This window comes from Ictidomys tridecemlineatus, chromosome 12 (genome assembly GCF_052094955.1).
Source record: "Ictidomys tridecemlineatus isolate mIctTri1 chromosome 12, mIctTri1.hap1, whole genome shotgun sequence".
Taxonomy (NCBI): domain Eukaryota; kingdom Metazoa; phylum Chordata; class Mammalia; order Rodentia; family Sciuridae; genus Ictidomys; species Ictidomys tridecemlineatus.
In genome coordinates this window covers 96,079,217-96,101,041 of record NC_135488.1, presented here as the reverse complement: position 1 = coordinate 96,101,041, position 21,825 = coordinate 96,079,217, and the positions used below count along the sequence as shown (strand labels likewise).

Genomic DNA, 21,825 nt, shown 5'->3' with positions numbered 1-21,825 from the left:
TTCATACATTTGACTCAATTGGGTTATGAACTCCCATTTTTACCCCAAATACAAATTGCAGAATCACATCAGTTACACACTCATGTTTTTACATAATGGCATATTAGTGACTGTTGTATTCTGCTACCTTTCCTATCCCCTACTATTAAAATATTTTTAAAATAATTTAAAACTGTATTAGTAGATGCTAGAAGTTAAATATAGAAGAACCATGAATGTTTTCATTTTCAAAGTAACTTTTTGTATTTAAAAACTCCTTTAAGCTGTGCACAGTAGTAATCCCAGCGACTTTGGATGCTGAGGCAGGAGGATCACAAGTTCAAGGCCAGCCTCAGCAGTTTAGCAAGACCTTGTCTTAAAAAAAAGGGTAAAGGGCTAAGGCTATAGCTCAGTTGTATAGCACTTTGGGTTCAGTCTCTGGTACCAAATAAATACATACATACATAAAAACTCCTGAAGAATGAACCTTAAACAAATGTGAAAATCAAAATGAAATCATTTATATTTGGTACTTTATTTATTCATTTATTTATTTGGTACCAGGAATTGAACTCAGGGGTGTTCAGTCACTGAGCCACATCCCCAATCCATTTTTTATTTTACTATTTTTTTTTGAGACAGGATCTTGCTAAGTTGCTTAGGGCCTCACTGAGTTGCTGAGGCTGGCTTTGAACTTGTAATCCTTCTACCTCAGGCTCCCAAGCCACTGGGATTACAGGCATGTGCCACTGTATCCTGAGAGAGATGTCTAGCTGTTCTCTCTCTCTCTTTTTTTGCAGGGGAGGGGTACCAGGAATTTAACTCGGGGCCACTCCGCCACTGAGCCACATCCCCAGCCCTATTCTGTGTTTTAATTAGAGACAGGGTTTCACTGAGTTGCTTCCTTTCTCAGCCTACCGAGCCACTGGGATTACAGGCATGCGCCACTGCACCTGGCTAGCTGCTCTCTTTCTAAGAGTATATGATTATCTTATGTGGCTCTCAGAAGCCCATGTTGAGGTGGAGATTCTGGGCCCCTATACTGTGGTCTTCTTATACTATAGATGCGTCTCCCCTATTTTGTAAAATTTTATCACTGAAGGTTTATAAAATTTTATCACTCAAGATTATGTACCTAATTCAATTTCTTAATTTATGGAGAATATTGAGGCCCGGTGCAATTAACTTTCTAGCATTGATCAATATATAAACTTGATCCCTGGTGTCCTGATGTTGAGTCTCATTTGCCTCCTTTTTATATCTCGTCCCTGGATTGTGCTTGCTAATAACAGCCAACTTTTGCTGCACACTTAGTGTGGTGTATGCATTTTTTTTTGCAGTTTTTATGTGTTACCTTATTTTATTACAATGATTTTATAAAAATATCCCTATTTTACAGATGGGGAAGCTATAGCACATAGAGGTTAAATAGAGTCAAATGATGCCAGTCAGAGGCTGCTAGATGATTTGGCAGCTGTTGGCATTTTAATCAGTGTCCCAGGGGCTGGGGATGTGGCTCAAGCAGTAGCGCGCTCACCTGGCATGCGTGCGGCCCAGGTTCAATCCTCAGCACCACATACCAACAAAGATGTTGTGTCGGCTGAGAACTAAAAAATAAATATTAAAAATTCTCTCTCTCTCTCTCTCTCTCTCTCTCTCTCTCTCTCTCTCTCTTTCTCTCTCCTCTCTCACTCTCTTAAAAAAAAATCAGTGTCCTGTACTCTCTCTTGTGCATTATGTACATAAGTAGTATTTAGAATTGTAAATGCCACCTACTGTTCAATGACTCAGAATCCCCATTGTAAGATTTCTTAGAGTAGGTTATAGGGAGATAAATACTTCCAACCTTGCGTTAGTATGACTAAATATGTCTGTTGAGGGTATAGCCTTTGTATCTGTTTCTGAACAGAAGCATTAGGAAACTTAAATACTGTTCTAGTAGATTGAATGTTTATCTTGCCTGCATGTAGATTTTAGAAGCTGTTGATTTTAGAATCCTTAGGCAGTTAGATAAAGATTTCTTTCATTAAGAAGTTAAATCACTTTTTTTCTTACATGAAGGGAATAATCATATCTTTATGTATTATTTTAGAGATTAGGAGATAATAGCACAATTATTATAAAAAGAGTATTAGACTTTCTTCTGCCACTAACTAGCCATATTATCTTGAATGTCACTAACTTCCTTCATTTATTAAACAAAAAAATTGATGTACTCACTGTATGAACACCAAGATTAATTCTAGCTCTCATATGCTATGTACAGTTTTTGAAAAGATTTCATGAAATGCTCCCAAATAGCCAAACTCTCCTATATTTCATGGAATAAAAAAACATGGGACCACCCCCTTATTTATTTTGAGAATATATTAGCTTATAGTTCTCTCATGTATTTCATTTTGCTTTTTCATTTTTTTTATTCTAGATCTTCCATATCCATTAGCTTCTTGACTCTTTAAAAAAATTTTTGTTTTGAGTTGTAAATGGACATAATACCTTTATTTATTTTATTTATTTATTTTTGTGTGGTGCTGAGGATTGAACCCAGTGCCTCACATGTGCTAGGCAAGCGTTCTACCACTGCTCTACAACCCCAGCCCCAGCTTCTTGACTCTTAAATGTGTGTCCAATTTCTTTTATACCCCTTTTTACATTAAAATTTTTTTTCTAATTGTAGAAGGACAGAATGCCTTTATTTTATTTGTTTATTTTTATATGGTGTTGAGGGATCGAACACAGTGCCTCACGCGTGCTAGGCAAGCGCTCTGCCAATGAGCTACAGCCCCATCACCTTTACATTTTTTTTTAATAGTTTGATACAGGATTTTGCACAAAAGCAGTCATGACTCCATCAACTTTTTGTCTCGGACTCATGATTCTCCTGCCTCAGCCTCCCTAGTTGCTGGGATTACAGGTGTGCACCACAGTGCCAACTCCAATTTTTAGTATAAAAAAGGTGTATTTAAAAGAGAAAACAATATAGTTCTCACTAGTGTGCAAGTGTACCTTTTCTCCTTTTTTTTTCTTCCACTTTTCTAAATTTTTTTCCATTTCCATAGGATGGACCATTTATAAACCATAATACTTTTACTATTGAACACTTGTCACCTTTTTTGACCTTATCACAATTTGCTCCTTTTTATATGCCAGGCACTAGGAAATTAGGTACTAAGATGGTTAGAATTTGCTTAAAATAAATCTAAGAAAACCTGAGTGAGAAAGAGCTGGAGATGCCTTTATATAAAAAGTTTATGTGGACTGATGCATATGGATTTCATGTCATCTGCAGTAAGTACCTGCTCAGAGTTTAAAAAAAAAAAAGATTTTTTTTTTTACCAGATTTTACCGTCACAAATCAGGGATTGTCATATATAGAATCTTTAAGTAAGAAGGAAATATTAATTTTCTTTGAAGTTCTTTTAAAAGCTTGTAATAAAATCAACATATTGAATATTTTGAACAGGTTTCTATATTGTATTTCAATTTTTCATCCCCTCTAATGAAGTTTGCTAAAGTAAAGGTAAGTATTGGATCATTACAGATTCTTAATTAGAAGTTGAATTATAGAAATTGTACATTTATTACAATAAGCAGCCCTTAAAAAGTCAGGTTGGGTATATCTGCAAGTGAAACACGAATCTCACTTTTTACATTAAGAATAATTATCAAGAAGTGTTAATTATTTGAACTGGTTTTTCTAGCGCCAACTGGCAAGTTTGCTGTTTGAGTTGGGATGTACCAGTTCAGCTCTTCAGATCTTCGAGAAGCTAGAAATGTGGGAAGACGTGGTCATTTGCTATGAGAGAGCTGGGCAGCATGGGAAGGTATGTAGTGATAAAGTCCTGTGTCCTGGTGAGACCTGTCTCCCTTTGAACATTTTCTTCCTTACTGTTTTTTAAACTCGCTTTTACCAAAATTCACTTATTTCACTTTTTTCCAGAAAACTTTTTAATTTTTTTAAAAATAGCTGTTGGGGCAGATTATTTTATGTGTCTACAAAAGAGAAAGATGACTGATATTAATTTGATATTTAAATGAAAGCTTTGAAGACACTGCATTTTGATCTTCATCCTTCATTGACTCTTTTCTATAGGACAACTTCAAAGTGAAATACTAGGAATTATTTTAATTTTCACCAGGTTTCCTGATGATGAGGTTATGGACTTGAGGAGGTGACCCAGCAGGCCATTAGCTGACTTGGTTTGTGTAAGATCCACAGGGTGTTGCAGTCCCTTTTGAGTCAAAGAGTTGTCAAGTGTGTGCTGCATGTTTAATTCCACTGTCAAATTGGGTCAAGAGGGGGAAATGTTGCAATATTTGCATCTGTTAGTAATCTGTTGTTTTTTCACTTATATATGAGCAGAGACTCTGCATTGTAAGTGGTCATGTGTTAATTCTGAATTAAGTGTTTAAATGACTGAGTAAAGTAAAACCCATAAATTGGCTTGCTTATAGCTGTAGACAACCTTTTGCCATCACTCTAAAGGTAAAGATTAGTTTAAGTATACATTGTTCTTAAATACCTTCCGAAGTATGTCTATTTTAGGCTTAGGATTCTTTCATTAGTTAATGGGAGTGAAGGTCTTTGAACTGTTTTGGCTTAAGGTTTCTCCAGCATAGGGCTAAGGTTTTCCTGTAGAAGGTTGAAAATTATTAATGTTGTGATACTGGGGAAGGACTCCACAATCACCCATGCCAGATCTGTCCTTTTCTAAGTGAGAAGAGTCACTTTCCTTAGGATTTTTTCTCCGAGGATTTTTCCTCTGATCACAGCACTAGTTACTGTTATTTACTCTAGAGAAAGTGTAGCAGAGTGGTTAAGAGCACAGCCTCTGGTGCTAGGCTGCCTGGATTCAGATACCAGCCTGGCCATGTGCGAGCTCTGTGATGTTACCATATTCATCTGGAAACATGCAACCTGCTTACCTTCTAGGTTTCTGTGACACAGTATATGAAGAGCACATGGAATGGGGCTTACTTTATATGTGCTCTGAGATTGTTTGTTGTTATACTTCTCTGATTCTAAGATATGTATTTTCTCATATTTTTTGTATCTCATCAAGTTATCAATACCTCTGCATGTGTAGGCATAGTTACGGTTATATTCAGTACCATCATTTCAGTTGATCTATGGACACAGTGTCAGCACTCTGTATGTTGACTTTAATTGCCTTTTAAAATAACTTCAAAAAGGTTTTATTATGATTTGGCTTTGAAATAAAAAGTTATAGATTACAGAGAAAAGGACAGAACCTAAGTAGAGAGATGTAAATTTGGAATTAGTGAAATAAATAGCACTGGAGAAGTCATGACTCCATCAACTTTTCTTTAAAAGCGACAATCAAATGCTTTGTGGGAGCCAAGAAAGGAAGAAACCGAAAAGGAGATGATGTTTTGTTTTATACAGAGAAGTGTTGAAAAAATAAAAGGCTGCCATTTAAAATGTCAAGTAATGTATTAAAGGGAGGAAGAATTGCCAAACTTTCCTGAGTAGATTGGAAAAAAATCAAAGCAATGAGAAATTGGTGTGATTCATTCAAACATTAGATCATAATTAAAAGCATTTTTTCTTTCTTTGTTAAGAGTTTGCCTTATGATTGATGGCATCTCAAATTTGATAAAATATCATGTTATGTTTCTTCAGGGCCTTATTTTATTTTATTTTTTGTGTGTGTGTGTGTCTATTGCCTGGTACTAAAGTAATACTCCAGTGTTTAATGAAGGAATGCATAGGTGAATGAATAGGTGACTTCTAGTCTGTGGCTCCCATTGCCTCGTTCTTTATTTGTTGGTCTCTTACACTGGTCAAGTAATAAATAAATGACTGTGTGTGAGAATATGGTAGTTTTTGAAAAGTAATTTTTGAAATAATTAAGCAGATTGATGAATTGTGAATACCTAAAGCATGTTTTGAAATATTAAGTTAGCTTAATCATTTTAGGAAATATGTAAAGCTAGATTCCCTAGTTATAGAAAAAGAATGTAATGCATCCATTCCCCTCAGAGAAGAGGCTTGACTGTACCCTAAGCAGTTGTGATATTATTTTCTAAAATTGGCACATGACCTTGTAAGAATTGTCCTATGGTTAGGATAATTGCGTATGTTTCTAAATTCTCTTAGAAATGTACGTAGTTTGATTTTTAGAATGTATATATATATATTTTTAAATCGAGAGAGAGAGAGAGAATTTTAATATTTTTATTTTTTAGTTTTCGGCAGACACAACATCTTTGTTTGTATGTGGTGCTGAAGATCGAACCCGGGCTGCACGCATGCCAGGCGAGCGCGCTACCGCTTGAGCCACATCCCCAGCCCCAAATGTATATTTTGTCTTAAGTCTTTTTGTGAGTTCTAGCCAAGCAACCCCCCAAAATCTTGATTTTAAAAGTTGATTTTACTATTTTATTGGTTTCATAAAAAATCTTCCTTACCTGTTTTTTGAATGTTATATTTGTAGGTCAGTTTAGCCATATACCCTAAAAAGGTTTGCTTCAAGTTGGAAACAAATGTTTTATTTCTTAAACAGCTGAGATTCTTTTAGTATTTGGTCATGTGCCAGTAGTTTTCACCACATTTTGATTTAACTAGAAGTTTGTGAACTTTTAATCCTTGCATTTAATGCTTAATGGCATAATTTATTTTGTAAAAGGCAAATTCAGAGAATTGTCTAATTCTAATGATTGTATTCTGGTACTCTGGACACTCACACTGTGCTGCCTTAGGGGCTCAGACTTTCTAATTTAGAAATTACCTGCAGATATTCTCGCTGTTTAATGGTCACTGGCAAAACATCTAAGATTTATTTTGCTTGACCTTGGGATCAAAACTGGTTCTCATCTGTTAACATTTACTATTTTGGGTTATCCGGCTCCTGTAGCTGATGGCAGATTCTTATTTTGTTGAGCAAATTGGCTCTCCAAGTGAGCAGCAAAGACTACACTGGCATAAGCTGCCTGGGGGATGGCAGTGAGGGTGGAAAGTGAGAGGGGGGGTTGATATGTTTCTGGAAAGTAAGGCTTATGTGAGATTCCATAGCCAAATATTTTATTGTGCTACATTTGCAAATCATTGTAATTGTGGATTCTTTAAAAAATAGTTTTCATCTAAGGTGCAAGTAAATGTTTTACTTCTAAAACAGTTTTTTTTTTTTAAGTAGTTTCTTTTAATTTTTTGTTTTGGGGGTTTGTTTTCTAAGATAGAGTTTCTTTTAATGATTTAAAAGATTTCCCATGCTTAGCCAAAGTGATCTTCCTAAAGACAAATATGACCATGTCATTCCCACCCCCTCAGCAACTTCCTTTTTTCTCCAGAGTTAAATTAGAGCCCTTGAGAGCAAATGGTTTACGGACTTTTCATGATCTTGCTCCTGGATCCATTGCCAACTGTTTCCCACTACTCTTTGTCTGCCTCATCCTCCTTCATACTCTCTTATCCAAGTTGTTCCTGAAGTTCCAGCGAGATTAACTATTTGTAATTTCCTGTCTTTGCAGCACTGCCTCAGTCAGGGGCTTTTACATGCTTCTTTTGTCTGTCTAGAGTGCTAGTCTTTCAGCTAACTCGGATTTATTCTTCAGGTTTCTCCTTGATTATTGCTGTCTATAGAGAACCTTCCTGATACTTACTTCCCAGATTTGGGGTTGCTCTCCCTCCTATGGCTTCCTATAGCATCCAGGACTACTCTTGATATATACCCCATTTACTAGCTTCTCTGACTTATTCATGTAAGCTTCTAAGAACCAGACCTGTGTCTGTATTATTTACAGCTATCTCCCCAGAATCTAGCACAGGCCTTGCACAGAGCAAATATTTGAAAATATTTGCTGAATGAATGACTGGTATGGGTTTGCTGAATGATTACTGCATTAAAGCAAATCTCCACATCCTTCATTCCTTATGGATGATTTTACATGTGGCAAAAGATACCTTTCCAACTGCTGCCACATTGTTCTCTCTCTGAAGACAAATTATGAGATTTCCCCCTTTTATTTGAACTTTTTAACTTTAGCAATAGAAACAGGAACTTTCAAGATTCTTTGATTCTTACTCAATAAATGCTAAAGACACTGACCATGTTGTCATGTAATGTAATTTTTGAGTGCCTTTCTTATACTATATTCTTTTTTGTAATTATTTTGTAACTATCATATACTATTCACAACCACCTACAAAGTATGAATTATTCTTAATAAGTGGCAGATTTTGGAGTCTGATTTCAGACTTCCTTTCCTCTAAAGCCTGTACTCTTCCCCACACTTGCCTACCATCATGGTTACTGTTAATCCCTTAAAAATTTGATATTAGATTTGTAGGTTAAAACTTGTTGTGCTCACTTGAATGAGAAAAATAGGCAAAATAATTGAAAATACTCACAGCTTGGTAAAGCAAATAGGAGATGATCAGCTAATTGGATAACTAGGGCCTGTTTTAAACTACTCTGTTTTATCTTGGACCTGGAATATTTGTGTTGGCAAATACTCTGAAAAGTCAAGCCAGAGAGTATTATATGTTGTCACACATATAATATAAAAAGCAATTAGTGAATAGTTGGCTCTGTGAGAGAATGGATAGGACTAGGTAGCACCACAGACCTCGTCTAGAGGAGTGTCTAGCTGGGGTGGGGGGAAGTGCTTTGCACTTTTCATGTCCCAGTTGCTACTCACAGAACAAGGATTTATACTAGGAGGAAACTGCCCTTCCGTTAAGAGGAGGGTCCTCTATAAGAGGAGAAGGTGCTTTGATGCTGCTTGGCTCTGCCTTGTTCATCCTTACTCTATGTCAAGAATGGTAGAGCACCTTCCCAGGAGTCCGTCTCCCTGTCTTTGAGAACCAGACTCTATAGTGAAAATCAGAATCCACATTTCTCTCTGCTTCAGGGAGAAGGGAATTTGACTACTCAACAATGGTTGTGAGTTCTAGGTATACACAGGCACATGTGCGCACACGCACACACATACACACTTCTTTTTTACTCCTAAAGCCATTGCCAAGGAGACCAAATCTGACTAATAGTGTGTTTTTAAATTGTTAGCCTGCCTTTTTTCCATCTGCTTGGAGCAGATCTCTAGTTAGTATGCCAAAGTCTATCATATCTAAGTCCTCAGAGACACTTTTTATAGTTGGTTCTATCTCTGAGTCTGGAGCTCATTTTTTCTCTTGCATTTTTTGCCAGGAGAGCTTCCTTTGGTTGTTAGTCTGCCAGTTCCCCTTCCCTGTGTACTTCCCAGACACAAGGTCAGATGAGGACCATTGCTTATCACTCATTAGAATTTTAATTCATCTTATTAATTTACAAAAATCAAGGCAAAAATCACAGCCATAAAGGGCATTTTGATAATTACTTCTGACTCACTGAACTTAACTTTCACCTGTATTCTTTACCCCAAACCCAAGGCCTCTTCCCTGGCAGAGTGCTTTCTGGAATCCTTATTTTTCTCCTTCCTTCCTTCCTTCCTTCCTTCCTTCCTTCCTTCCTTCCTTCCTTCCTTCCTTCCTTCCTTCCTTCCTTCCTCCCTTCCTCCCTCCCTCCCTCCCTCCCTCCCTCCCTCCCTCCCTTCCTCCTTCCCTCCGTGGTATGTGTGATGCTAAGGATCAAATTCAGGACCTTACACATGGCCAGGCAGGTGCTACCATTGAGTCACATCATCAGCTCTGAAATCTTAATAGTTCTTAGGGTAGTGTTTCCCTCCTTCAAATCTCAAATTTCTCATATAACAGCTTACAGAAAAATAGACTGTCATAAATATGGAATGTTTTTCAGTATGTTAACCCCTTTACTTGTATATATCTCAGGTTCTCAGTTACCTCTGAATGCTGGACCAATTGATCAAAAGGTGCATCATCATTCCCATCATCATGTACAACCATAATGCACCACTTTAAAAATGTGGGGAAAGGGTTGTGGCTCAGCGGTAGAGCTCTTGCCTAGCATGTGCGAGGCCCTGGGTTTGATCCTCAGCACCACGTAAAAATTAATAAATAAAATAAAGATAATGTGTCTACCTACAACTAAAAAATAAATATTAAAAAAATGTGGGGGAAAAAGGGTGCATCAACAGGGTGAGAAACTCCTTGGATACTTAGGATCTCCTTTTAGGCCATCTATTTTGTTTTTCAGTGGTTTTAGTACTAAGAAAAGTTGTTTCCTAGGTATAGTCACTTGGTTAGGATAACTTGTGACATTCAGATTCTACTAGATGACTCTGTTCACTAGTATAATTATTTATATACTGGGATTTGTTGTTACATATTCATATATGTACACAATAGAACAATATAATTTTATTAATTTTGTTCCCCAGTCATATAGTGATACTCAAACATTGATTTTAGCCAGATTATGTCCCATAAAGGAGTTGATCTCTGTCTCCAAATGGGAAGAACCTTTTTAATTTTTCTTTAAAATCTGAAGGCCCTTGGAAAACACTGTAAACTTTTTGTGGTTTTAGTATAAGTATCAGTTGAATTACCCCAACACTTACATGGTCTGTGTGCTGAGGCAGTAATATTTCAAAGATGAATAACAGAGTTTACATGCAACCTGATTATGGTCTGATAGTACTGATATATGTGAATAGAATATTTGAGTTTGATGTGACAAGGGTTAAGATAGAAGAATGCACAGATACCAGATTCTTTTGGGCCCTTATCTCTCTCTTTCTCTCTCAGCTATCCTTCTCTAAAGCAATAGTCTACTTGGTTTGTATCTCTTTTTTGTTTGTTCATATTTGTTGCTATTTGTGCTGTCAAGGATTGAACCCAGGGGTACTATTACTACTACTGAGCTATAATTCTAGTCCTTTTTATGTTTTTTTTTTTTCCCCTCAAATTTTGAGGCAGGGTCTCACAAAGTTGCTGAGTCTGGCCTTGAACTTGCAATCCTCTTGCCTTAGCCTCTTGAGTGGCTAGGATTACAGGCATGCACCACTGCACCCAGCCAATTGGTATCTTGTACAGACTCCTTTCTGAGTTTCCTAGGACTCATCTTGTGATTCTCCACACTCATGAAAACCTGATATTTGGTTGATATTAGGCTTCAATGTGAAAATTTAGCTCTATTTATCTAATATTGGTAGTTATTTTTGTCTCTGACCTCACTGTATTGGTTCCTATTGGCTCAGTTAAATAATTACCTACTTAACACTTGACGCAGCAATTCTTCTATCTTTGAATAAGCTGTTGACTGGTGTGACTATTTGCAGAAAATTTTAGTGTTCCTCAAGAATATTTTAAGTCCTTTTCCTTCTTCCTAGTAGTGAAATCTCAAGCTTTTTTACTTTCCAGTTTTTTCCAGTGGAAGGAAGGATAAACATTCCTTTTTCCAGGAAAAAGATAAGCATTCATTCAGGGCTTACCATGTGCCTCACATTGAATTCTTTCAACCTGAGGTAGCTAAAGTACACATGAAGGAAGATCAACCCCTCAAAACACTAGTTTCAATTGTTCACTGTCATGCATTTAGTAAATAACTGTCATTTGATCTGTTTTTCTGACTAAAAGCACCTACTTTCTCATGGATCTTCTTCTTGTAGTTGGATGTCTGTTGTATGGATCAATACAACACAATTTTCTAGGAATGTGTTAGAGCTCTTTTGTTTTTTTAAAGAATCAGAACCTTCTAGCTTTGAAAAGAGGGGTATTCATTATTTCATTCAACTGAAATTCTAGTAGACATGACTTGAGAGCTATATCCAGGGACTCAGGTGATGTCATCCTGACTTTGTTGTTCAGACATGATGGCCACAGGAAGCCCAAGTTTAATAATTCCACTGGGAAACTATACTCAATTTCATATCTCTAACAAATGGTTTATAAAAGGCTAAGAGATCTGAGTGATGTGCTTTCCTTCTGATAGACTTTACCTGAACCCTCATGGACTGGATTTCTTTGGGGAAGAGGAATCCTGTTATAAGATAAGGGAACAGCTGGGCGTGCTTGTGCATGCCTGTAATCCCAGCTATTCAGAGGCTGAGGCAGGAGGAGCACATATTCAAGGCTGGCCTCAGCAATTTAGCGAGGTTCTAAGCAACTTAGCGAGACCCAGTCTCAAAATAAAAAGGGCTGGGATATGGCTTAGCATATCCCTGCATTCATTCCTGGTCCAAAAAAAAAAAAAAAAAAAAAAGATCAGGGAACAGATGCCGAGCAGGAGGAAAAAAAGCATCTCAAGTCCACATTGGGTGGGAGTTCAATGCTCTAAATCTGGAGTAGCAAACTGACAGCTTTACGTGTGTGTTCATTGCCACAGATTATATTAAGAATGATAATTAGTTGTGTAGAATTGAAAAATAAGATAGATTATTGGGACAGCCTAGTTTTGTATATATACAAAGGGTAAGGGAATGACCTTTGGGGTTTGCATCTGACAAAATTCTTGCAAGCACTGCAGGTTCATTACAGCTTGTTGTCCCACTTAAATATCCTTTGCATTTGTGGGAATGTACTTTAACCTATTTAATAGACATTTAGGTGAAATTTTTCTAGTGTCTTATAAAATGTACATGACTGTTTTCCCATGGGGAAGTAGCATCCCATGGCTAGTAAATACCAAAGCTTTTACATTCTGTGAAGATTTCTGGCCACTCATTTTAATGTTGCAAGTGATGTTACACAGCCTATATGCACAGTGGCCTTGTGTGTTATTTGTATTCACTGGGCACAGATTTTGTAGTTCTTTATTTGGTAATAAATTATGTAAATTTGGTGGATGAGAGGAGGAGAAAGGAGAAAAACTAGGACATTTTAGAGAGAATGAAAGCGACTGAAGAATGCATTGTGAAAAAAGGAAATATATTGCCTTTAAGCACCACCCTTGGGAAAGATATTTTTTTTTAAAGCAGAAAGAAGAGTTATACGATTTCAACAAGGAAGAATTAACTTATTTAACACAAAAATGTGGGATAGGAATTTGAGGAAAGAGGTTACTTCACAGCAAGCAGGGTCACTACTGTAGTATGTCCCTGCCTTTTCTAGGAAGCTGCCCCTCCAGACCGTTCTTCCAGTGCATAAAATTGCCAGAACTGATCATGTTTGGTAAGGACAAGTTACATACCCCCATTGTGTGCCTCATTCTTACAAGAGTTGCAGTAGGTGGGGGTTCACAGAGGAAGTAACTCCAAGCTGAATTTTTGACACCTTAGAATTTCCAGAGATTTCCCTGATTATTATTTAATCTTCCATTTATTATTTAGTCTTTCCATTATTATTTAGTCTTCTTTGCAAAGACTGAAAAACACTAGGTCTTGAACCCTGGTGAATCTTTAGTCTATAATGCAGTGGAGTTAGAAGTAGAATAAATATTTATAGAAAGTGTTTTTTGTTAAACAGATGCTTTGAGAATATGATTTGATGTTCTGAGCCTCAGATCCTATTTTGAGTGTAAGGTACCTGTGGAGTGTGGTATCCCTTACAATTCTTTTTATTTCTGTAAGTTTGGCGACAGTATCTCTCCTTTCGTTTCTGATTTTAGTAATTTGAGTCTTCAGAACCACTTTTTGGTTTATTGATTTTCTCTGTTATTTTTCTATCCTTTCTCTTATTTATGCTGGAGTTCCTTCTTTCTGTGTTAGTTCCTTCTTTCTGCTTTTGGGAGTTTAGTTTGCTCTTCTTTCTTCAGTTACTTATGGTGGAAACTTAGATTAGTGATGAGAGATCGTTCTTTTTCTACATAGGCTTGTATAGCTATAAATTTTTCTCTAAGCATGACTTTTGCTGTATCTCATATGTTTGGCATATTATGTTCCTGTTTTTATTTATCTGAATGTGTTTTTAGTTTTGTTGTTTTTTCTTCTTTGACTCATTATTTATTTAGGAGTGTGCTGTTTAATTTTTACATATTCATGATTCTTCAAATTTCCTATTGCTGTTGGCTTTTAATTTAATCCCATTGTGGCTGGAAGACATACAGTGTATGGTTTCAATCCTTACAAATTTATTGAGACTTGTATTGTGATCTGACATACAGTATATCCTGGAGAATACGCACTTCAAGTATATGCACTTGAAAAGAGTGAATATACTGCTGTTCGGTGGAACGTTCTTTAACTGTCTGTTAGGTCTTTTAGATTATTCAAGTCTTTTAGTTCCATCTTCTGTAGAGCTGTTCTATCTATTATTGAAAGTTATGTGTGAAGTCTCCAAATATTACTAAATTGTCCATTTTTTTCCTTCAGTCTTGTCAGTTTTCTTCTTATTTGGGGCTCTCTTGTCAGGTACACATATAACTATATCTTCTTGATAGAGTGAACTTTATAAAAATATATTTTCTATTAACAATTTTTGTCTTAAGGCATATTTAGACTGATATTAGTATAGCTACTACAGTTCTCTTTTGGTTACTTTCTATGTGATGTTATCTTCTTTCCCCACATTTTTTCTTTTCTTTTTTTTTCTTTCAACCTTTTTATGTGTTTGAATCTAAAGTATATCTTTTACAGATAGCATTTAGTTGGATTGTGATTTTTTTTTGTTCTTGTTGTTTTTTTGTTTTTCCTTTCTGCCAGTCCCTGCCTTTGGAGTATTTAGTCCTTTTATCATTAATACTGATAATGTAAGATTTATAATTGGTTAAATGGACACTTTTAAATGTACATTTCAGTTCCATTGTCCCTTTTACTTACCACCTCAGACAGCTGTGAAATTGCTCAGTGGTTTCTAATTTTTTGTCAAAGGCTTTTTACTGGGCAAGCTCAGAGTTAGGTCAAAGATATCTTGTGAGTGGCTCTTCCAGGGAATCACCAGATTGACAATTTTCTGGAAATAAGGCTTTAAAAACTAGTCCATTCTAGTTTTTCACCATGATTTTAGGATATCCGTTTTCAAGCCAACTACAGAGCTGGAGAAGAAGGTATAGAATGGAACAAGTTGAAATGCAACGAAGTTTGTTATTCTTATCAAGAGTTGGCCATTTCTTTTGAATAACTGCTTCTTGTATTATTGTGTATCTTTGGTAAATTTTCAGAGTTCTGGAAAAATAGGTTTGGACACTTTTTGCCAGTTTTCTCTTGCCTTTTCTGGTAGAGCATGTTTTTTTAAAAAAAATATTTATTTTTTTTTAGTTGTAGTCAGACACAATATTTATTTTTATGTGGTACTGAGGATCGAACCCAGGGCCCCATGTGTGCTAGGCAAGCGCTCTACCTCTGAGCTGCAATCCCAGCCCCTAGAGCATGTTCCTACATCATTTTTGCTAAATAGTATTTAGCCTGGAATCAAGTTCTTGCTTTTCCACTTAATGCCTTTTGGTTTGGGGCTGACCAGTTGACCAGGAAATCTAAGCACTTCTTTCCTTATCTCAAAAATGGCACATTAATATATCTATTTCTTGGAATTATTGTAGATATTGACATAATGCATTAACAATGGTCTGGATAAAAACTAACCTGTAAATCAAATGAAATGACACATGGAGTTTAAAAGGTAAAATTGAAAAATAAAGATTGTATCTCAGGCTTGCTTTATTTAAGGAAGTATAGTCACTTTGAATATTTTTGGGAAATGGAGTTTACCGAAGACTTTAGATATTACACAAATATGAGAAAAACCGGGAAGAATGAAGGTGTGTAAGAAGGAATCAGAGGATCAGGGAAAGATGATTTACCAGTTCACCTGAAGTGTTGGGGCAAGTGGACAAATGAGAATTTACAGGGAAATGTGAGAAGCCAAGCACTTCCAGCTATTGAAATGGGCCCGTGAAGGAGAAGCTTGTGTGTCTTTGTATGAACCAGCCTCCTGATCCTACATCAAAAGTCTTATGGGGACCTGTAGTTGCTCTTGATCAGCAGAGCCAGCAAATGGAAAGGCAAGGTAGACACATAAAACAAGGGCAAGCTGGGGTCTGCAGGACTCCTTGGTGTCTTGTTTGACATCTTATTTAACCATGAAAACTTTGCCATGTAAAGCTATTGCTTCACTTCTGCCTTTCACATCCCCAAGTTCCCCTCTGGGAAATCAGAGGGAAAAGGGATTTTAGAAAACATAGTTTCCAGGTTAAGCAAATTGTCTTGGCATAATCCATCAGGTATTCCTGTGCAAGGTTTAGCTCTTTAGCTCCAAAGTTTGCTTGTTTGCAGAGCGAAAACTACTATCAGGCAGATTTTGATACATAGTTAAAATGTTTCTCAAAAGGAGTTTCTTTATGGAGCTATCCTTAGAGCAAATAAGATTTTTTTTTTAAATCTTGCTTTACTTTATAGATGAGTTCCTTAGTGGTACTGTATCAAATGAATTTTTGTAAACTGAACATTTTCCTAGTAACAATCATGGTGTCAAGCATATGATCTCTTCCATTTGGTTTTTGGCTGATATTGACACAATTTATTATTTTGGTTTCTTGAATTTTATTAGCATGGTGTCCTCAAAATCATCCATCAATGAGGTCTGTATAATGGGATAGTGAGATCATCAAAGCCCTTGCAAACTTAATTATAGCATAAAGTCCATGTAATTCTGAGGCAAGATGGGGCAAAAGGGTACTTTTCTCTGTGCTGGGGAAAGCCCACTAGATCTGGGGTTGTAGTAGCTATAATTAGAGCCACCTCTACATTAAGTTTATAATAATCTATGATGTTTTCCAGGACCCATGTGTATTCTCAGTTTTGGTGGGTAGTTCAAACTTCTCAAACCTCTCCCAACTACTTCCTAGTCTCTTTCAAGTTTTTGATAGTGGCACAAATCTCTGTGGTTTATATAAATATGCAGTACTGCTTTGGGTTTACTTTTTTTAATGGGGAGGGAAAGCTTAAGGGACTTTGACATGGCTCTGTCTGCTGCAGTAGCACTTACAAGGGACTCTTCTGGCTGCTCACTTACTATGTCTAATTCACTGTGTACAGGAACTAAGGCAATAATCACTGAGTGGGCTCAGAGATTTATGAGGCCCATTATGGGATGACTGACTGCTGTAAACCAGAGCACTCATCAGAGTTATGTTCTGGATTAGCATCAACTGACATCTAACTCTAAAAGATTATATATATAATTTTTTTTTCTTTCCTGGAGATTAGTGCTCTCTCTGACGTGCATGTGGCAAAAATTTGCTCCCCAAATGCAGGCTCTCTCTTCACCTCATTTATTGTTTCTTTTTCCGAGAAGAAGCTTTTTAGTTTGAATCCATCCCATTTATTGAATCTTGATTTTATTTCTTGCCCCTTAGGAGTCTTAAGGAAGTTAGGGCCTAGGCCAATGTGATGAAGATTTGGGCCTACCTTTTTCCTCTGTTAGGCTTAGGGTCTCTGGTCTAATTCCTAGGTCTTTGATCCACTTTGAATTGAGTTTTGTGCGTGTGAGACATAGGGGTTAATTTCATTTTGCTGCATATGGATTTCCAGTTTTCCCAGCACTATTTGTTGAAGAGGCTATCTTTTCTCCAGTGTGTGTTTTTGGCACCTTTGTCTAGTATGAGATAACTGCATTTATGTGGGTTTGTCTCTGTGTCTTCTATTCTGTACCTTTGATCTAAATGTTTGTTTTGGTGTCAATACCATGCCATTTTTGTTACTTTGGCTTTGTAGTATAGTTTACGGTCTGTATTGAGATGCCTCCTGCTTCACTCTTTTTGCTGAGGTTTGCTTTGGCTGTTCTGGGTCTCTTATTTTTCCAAATGAATATCACAATTGCTTTTTCTATTTCTAAAGAAATGACATTGGGATTTTAATTGGAATTGCGTTGAATCTGTATAAGAGCTTTGGGTAGTATGGCCATTTTGAAAATATTAATTTTGCCTACCCAAGAGCATGGGAGATCTTTTCATCTTCTAAGTTCTTCTATTTCTTTCTTTAGTGTTCTGTGGTTTTCATTGTAGCGGTCTTTCAGATCATTTGTTAATTGATTCCCAAGATATATAAAGAACTCAAAAAACTCATCACCAAATAAACAAACAACCCAATCAATAAATGGGCTACGTTGTGTACAACCAGACACTTTTCAGAAGAAGATATCCAATCGATCAACAAATACATGAAGGAATGTTCAACAGTTCTAGCAATTAGAGAAATGCAAATCAAAACTACTCTAAGATTTCATCTTACTCCAGTCAGAACGGTAGCTATTAAGAATACAAACAACAATAAGTGTTGGCGAGGATGTGGAGGAAAAGGCACATTCATACATTGCTGGTGGTGCAAATTGGTGTAACCAATATGGAAAGCAATATGGAGATTCCTTGGAAAATTTGGAATGGAACCACCATTTGATCCAGCTATCCCACTCCTAGGTTTATACCCCAAAGACTTAAAAACAGCATACTACAGGGACACAGCCACTTCAATGTTTATAGCAGCACAATTCAAAATAGCTAAATTGTGGAACCAACCTAGATGCCCTTCAGTAGATGAACAGATAAAGAAACTGTGAGATAGATTATATATATACACACACACACACACACACACACACACATACACACACACACACATGATGGAATATTACTCAGCATTAAAAGAGAATAAATTATGGCATTTTCAGGTAAATAGATGGAGTTGGAGAATATCATGCCATGTGAAGTAAGCCAATCCCCAAAAAACAAAGGATGAATTCTCTCTGCTATGTGGATGCTGATTCATAATGGGGGTGGGGGTCATGGGAAAAAAGGAGGAACTTTGGGCAAGGGGAGGGATGAGTGGGGAGGGCATGGGGGCAGGAAAGGTGGTGGAATGAGATAAACATTATTACCCTAGGTACATGTATGAGACTGCACATATGGTGCAACTCTACATGGTGTACAACCAGAGAAATGAAAATTTGTGCTCCATTTGTATACAATGAATCAAAAAGCTTTCTGCTGTTACATATAGCTGATTGGGACTAAAAAAAAAAATATATGAGCTATTTCTTTCTCCCCAGGATACAAATACCTCATAAATAGTTATATTTACTGGTTTGGAGAAGATCAGAGAGAAGTTATCTGTATACTTGTTACGTTATTGCAGTGTCCTTTCTAAGTGGTATTGGCTTTTCCTTTACTTTTATGTAAGAGGCTCTAAGACTGTGAAGTGACCTAGGCATAGGAATTGGGTGAGAGGCAGTGTCCTGGCATGGAAATTAGGGCATCTGGTCTCTAAACTTAGGTTATTATTATTTTTTTAATGTTACATGTGCAGATCAAGTTTGAACTTCGTAGGCTGCCCCTCTGATTTTGGTCTTTCGTGATTGGTCACCACTTAAGATCCATGCTAATGCAACCATTCCGATCATTACTCTGGCTGTGCCTATTGCTCTAGGGGTTCCAAGTATCATCAAGTCTTTACCACCCTGGGTTCTAATCCCTGTTGAAATCAACAGGAGGCCCTCCAAACTTTTCCCCACCTTACACAGGACATTTACTGTGGCCCTCTTCAAGTGTGCAGTGTCTCCTCCATGCAATGTGTTTATCAAAGCCAAAGTGAAGAAGCATTCTCTAGGCTCTGTCAGGAGGCAGAGTCAGGGGCGGGTGAGCAGGTTGCAAATGATAAATTAACAACAGCCTTTGCCTTCTAAGATGTTGGATTCTTTCCTCCACATTACACTAAGGAATTTCTGGTATCTTGACTTTGTTTAGTTTTGGCCACATTTGAGTCCATGTTTTAGTCAAGCAATTGAGCGGATAATTTAGAACCGTCCCCAGCTGCTTGAGTTAGTGCTTTGAATCAAAACTATCTGGTGAGTATCTAAATTCAGCCCGATTTAAATCATGACCCCATTTCTCTCTGGCTTAGCACTCTTAAAATCTCTTTCACCACTTGATCCCAAGGTTTTCCCTCTATAAATTAACAATATCTTGCAGTTCTTTTTGTAAGATTATCTATATGTCTGGAGACAGTGAGTAATGGAAACATGCAGTCATCATAGTGTCTTAAGCAAAGTAGCTTTAGTGTTATCGGATAGGACAGGGATACCTCTGCTGGTATAGACACTCAGTAGTAGATTTGCAGGGTTCTGTTAGCTGAGTTATCCCAAATTTGAAGTCCCTATTTAAATTCTTGGGTCTAGTTCCGTCTTAATCTTTAGCTCTTGGCGATGATGAAGTACATTTTCATTGTTGCATTAAACAACAGATGCAGTTCCTATTGCTGCGTAGCAAGCCTGCTAGAAATGTAGCGGCTTAAAACAACAGCAGTCATTGTTTCTCTCTTGTGGTTTCTGTGATCAGGAATTCAGGTTTGCAATCATATGGTGGCTGGTGTGAGGACCACAGGGGGTGGGACACTTGGGGACTGGCTGGGCAATTTTGTCTCCTCATCCGGATCTCAAGACCTGTCTCCATGTGATTTTTCCTCATGAATTAGCTTGTTTTTTTAAAGTATGGTGACCTCAGCACAGTAGGACTACTCATATGAATCACTCAGCTTTAAAAGCCACACTGTGTCACTTTCATCACAAGCCCACCTAGAACAATCACTCAATAATAATGAAATGGGGGTATAGCTTGAAGCTAGTAGAAGTCTAAACAGAAGACTAAAACATTCAGTTAACCCAATCAAATTCCTTTCACATAGAACTAACGAATCTGAATTCATCCTACATTACACTTAAGCAATTAAGCAATTCTGCAGGAGTAGTATCTACCTATGTTTGATTTTGGTGTGTCATCTTATTAGCTATAAAGTAAAGTAAGTTCTTTGAGGTTATCATAGAAATTCCCTGTTTCTCTAACCTTGAAGAATTAAAACACTGAGGGTCATTTTTTTCCTTTGAGCTGTCCTGTGAATTTGGAAGCAGACAGCCTACCTCACAGTTATTTTATTCCCTCCTGGTGTCCCATCACTTGGTACAAAAAAATAAATTGTATTGGGTAGATGTGTTATGATAACTCAAGAATTCTTTTGTGACTGAATACCAAGGACTCTCCGTGTTGTCCCCCTTCATGATCACTGCATACTTGCTATGTTCCAGCCCAGTTGGATCAGATATCACTTACAAATTTCCATTTTTCTCCAGGGGTACTTTGCCTGCAGTCACTTTTATGCCCTGTTACTGTAATGGTCATTATTTAATTGTATATCATAAAATCCACTGTAACTCGCTAAAGTGGAAAGAAATAACATTAAGTGAATTTGCCTTCAGAATTTCTGGGGTAGTATGTACACCAAGTTTTAGTGCCATGTCCTCCAGAGACATTGCCTCATCCTGTTGTACATAATTTTGGTTAAATGCATCTGTTTATGGGTGACCTTACTGGAGTTATGGTTAGATATATTAACTATTGCATTATTTGTGGATAGAGGAATTATGTGCGTTATATTCTAAAACCTCGTGTTTGTTTTAGCTATTTGGGACTTAGAATTATTTTCCCTTAGAAACTATTTTATAACTTCTGATTCCATTTTCCTACTAGGCAGGGAAGCCTACATTATCCACACTGTGTCACAGATGCAGAAGAGCCAGCATCCAAAGACACTTCAGAAGCACATCCCTGCTTTAAAAGATTTCTCAAAAATTAGACAGCTTAAGAATTATGGATATGTCCAACCTAGAGGAAATCTAATCTATTGACTTTTAGATTACTCAAGGATGGCTTTCCTTGGTCTCTGTACCCACTTGGCAGTCTTAGCATCTTTGGTGCTGCTACTACTATTTGTGTGAAGGTATTATTCATGTGTGAAGATGCATAGTAGCGTTACTCCCATGTTTCTTGCTGTCTGTTGAAATTTATCAGAAATAGCGTTGCAGACATGGATGTGGGAAGTGGAGGACTAGTGGCAATGAGCATAGAATTAGCTTGAGTGATGAGGTGGCTCTGAATTGTGGACATACGGGAATAGAGCTCAAGCCTGTGCAGTGTATGGAGGATGACTTTTAACGTCTAAAGTGAATGGACTGTCTGGAATTAGATAGCTCCTGTGAGGTGAGATGTGGTAGGTTTTTAGCAATTC

At 37.1% G+C, this 21,825-nt stretch overlaps 1 protein-coding gene across 4 annotated transcripts in view; it reads left to right on the top strand.

Moving 5' to 3' along the window:
• The window catches only part of Ttc27 (tetratricopeptide repeat domain 27), a 153,811-nt gene that overhangs the window by 79,333 nt on the left and 52,653 nt on the right, over positions 1 to 21,825 (top strand). For all 4 annotated transcript variants that reach the window (XM_078029405.1, XM_078029404.1, XM_040271561.2 and 1 more), the window contains one exon: positions 3,681 to 3,803. In XM_078029405.1, the coding sequence (XP_077885531.1) occupies positions 3,681 to 3,803 (123 nt within the window). The remainder of the gene's footprint in view (positions 1 to 3,680; positions 3,804 to 21,825) is intronic.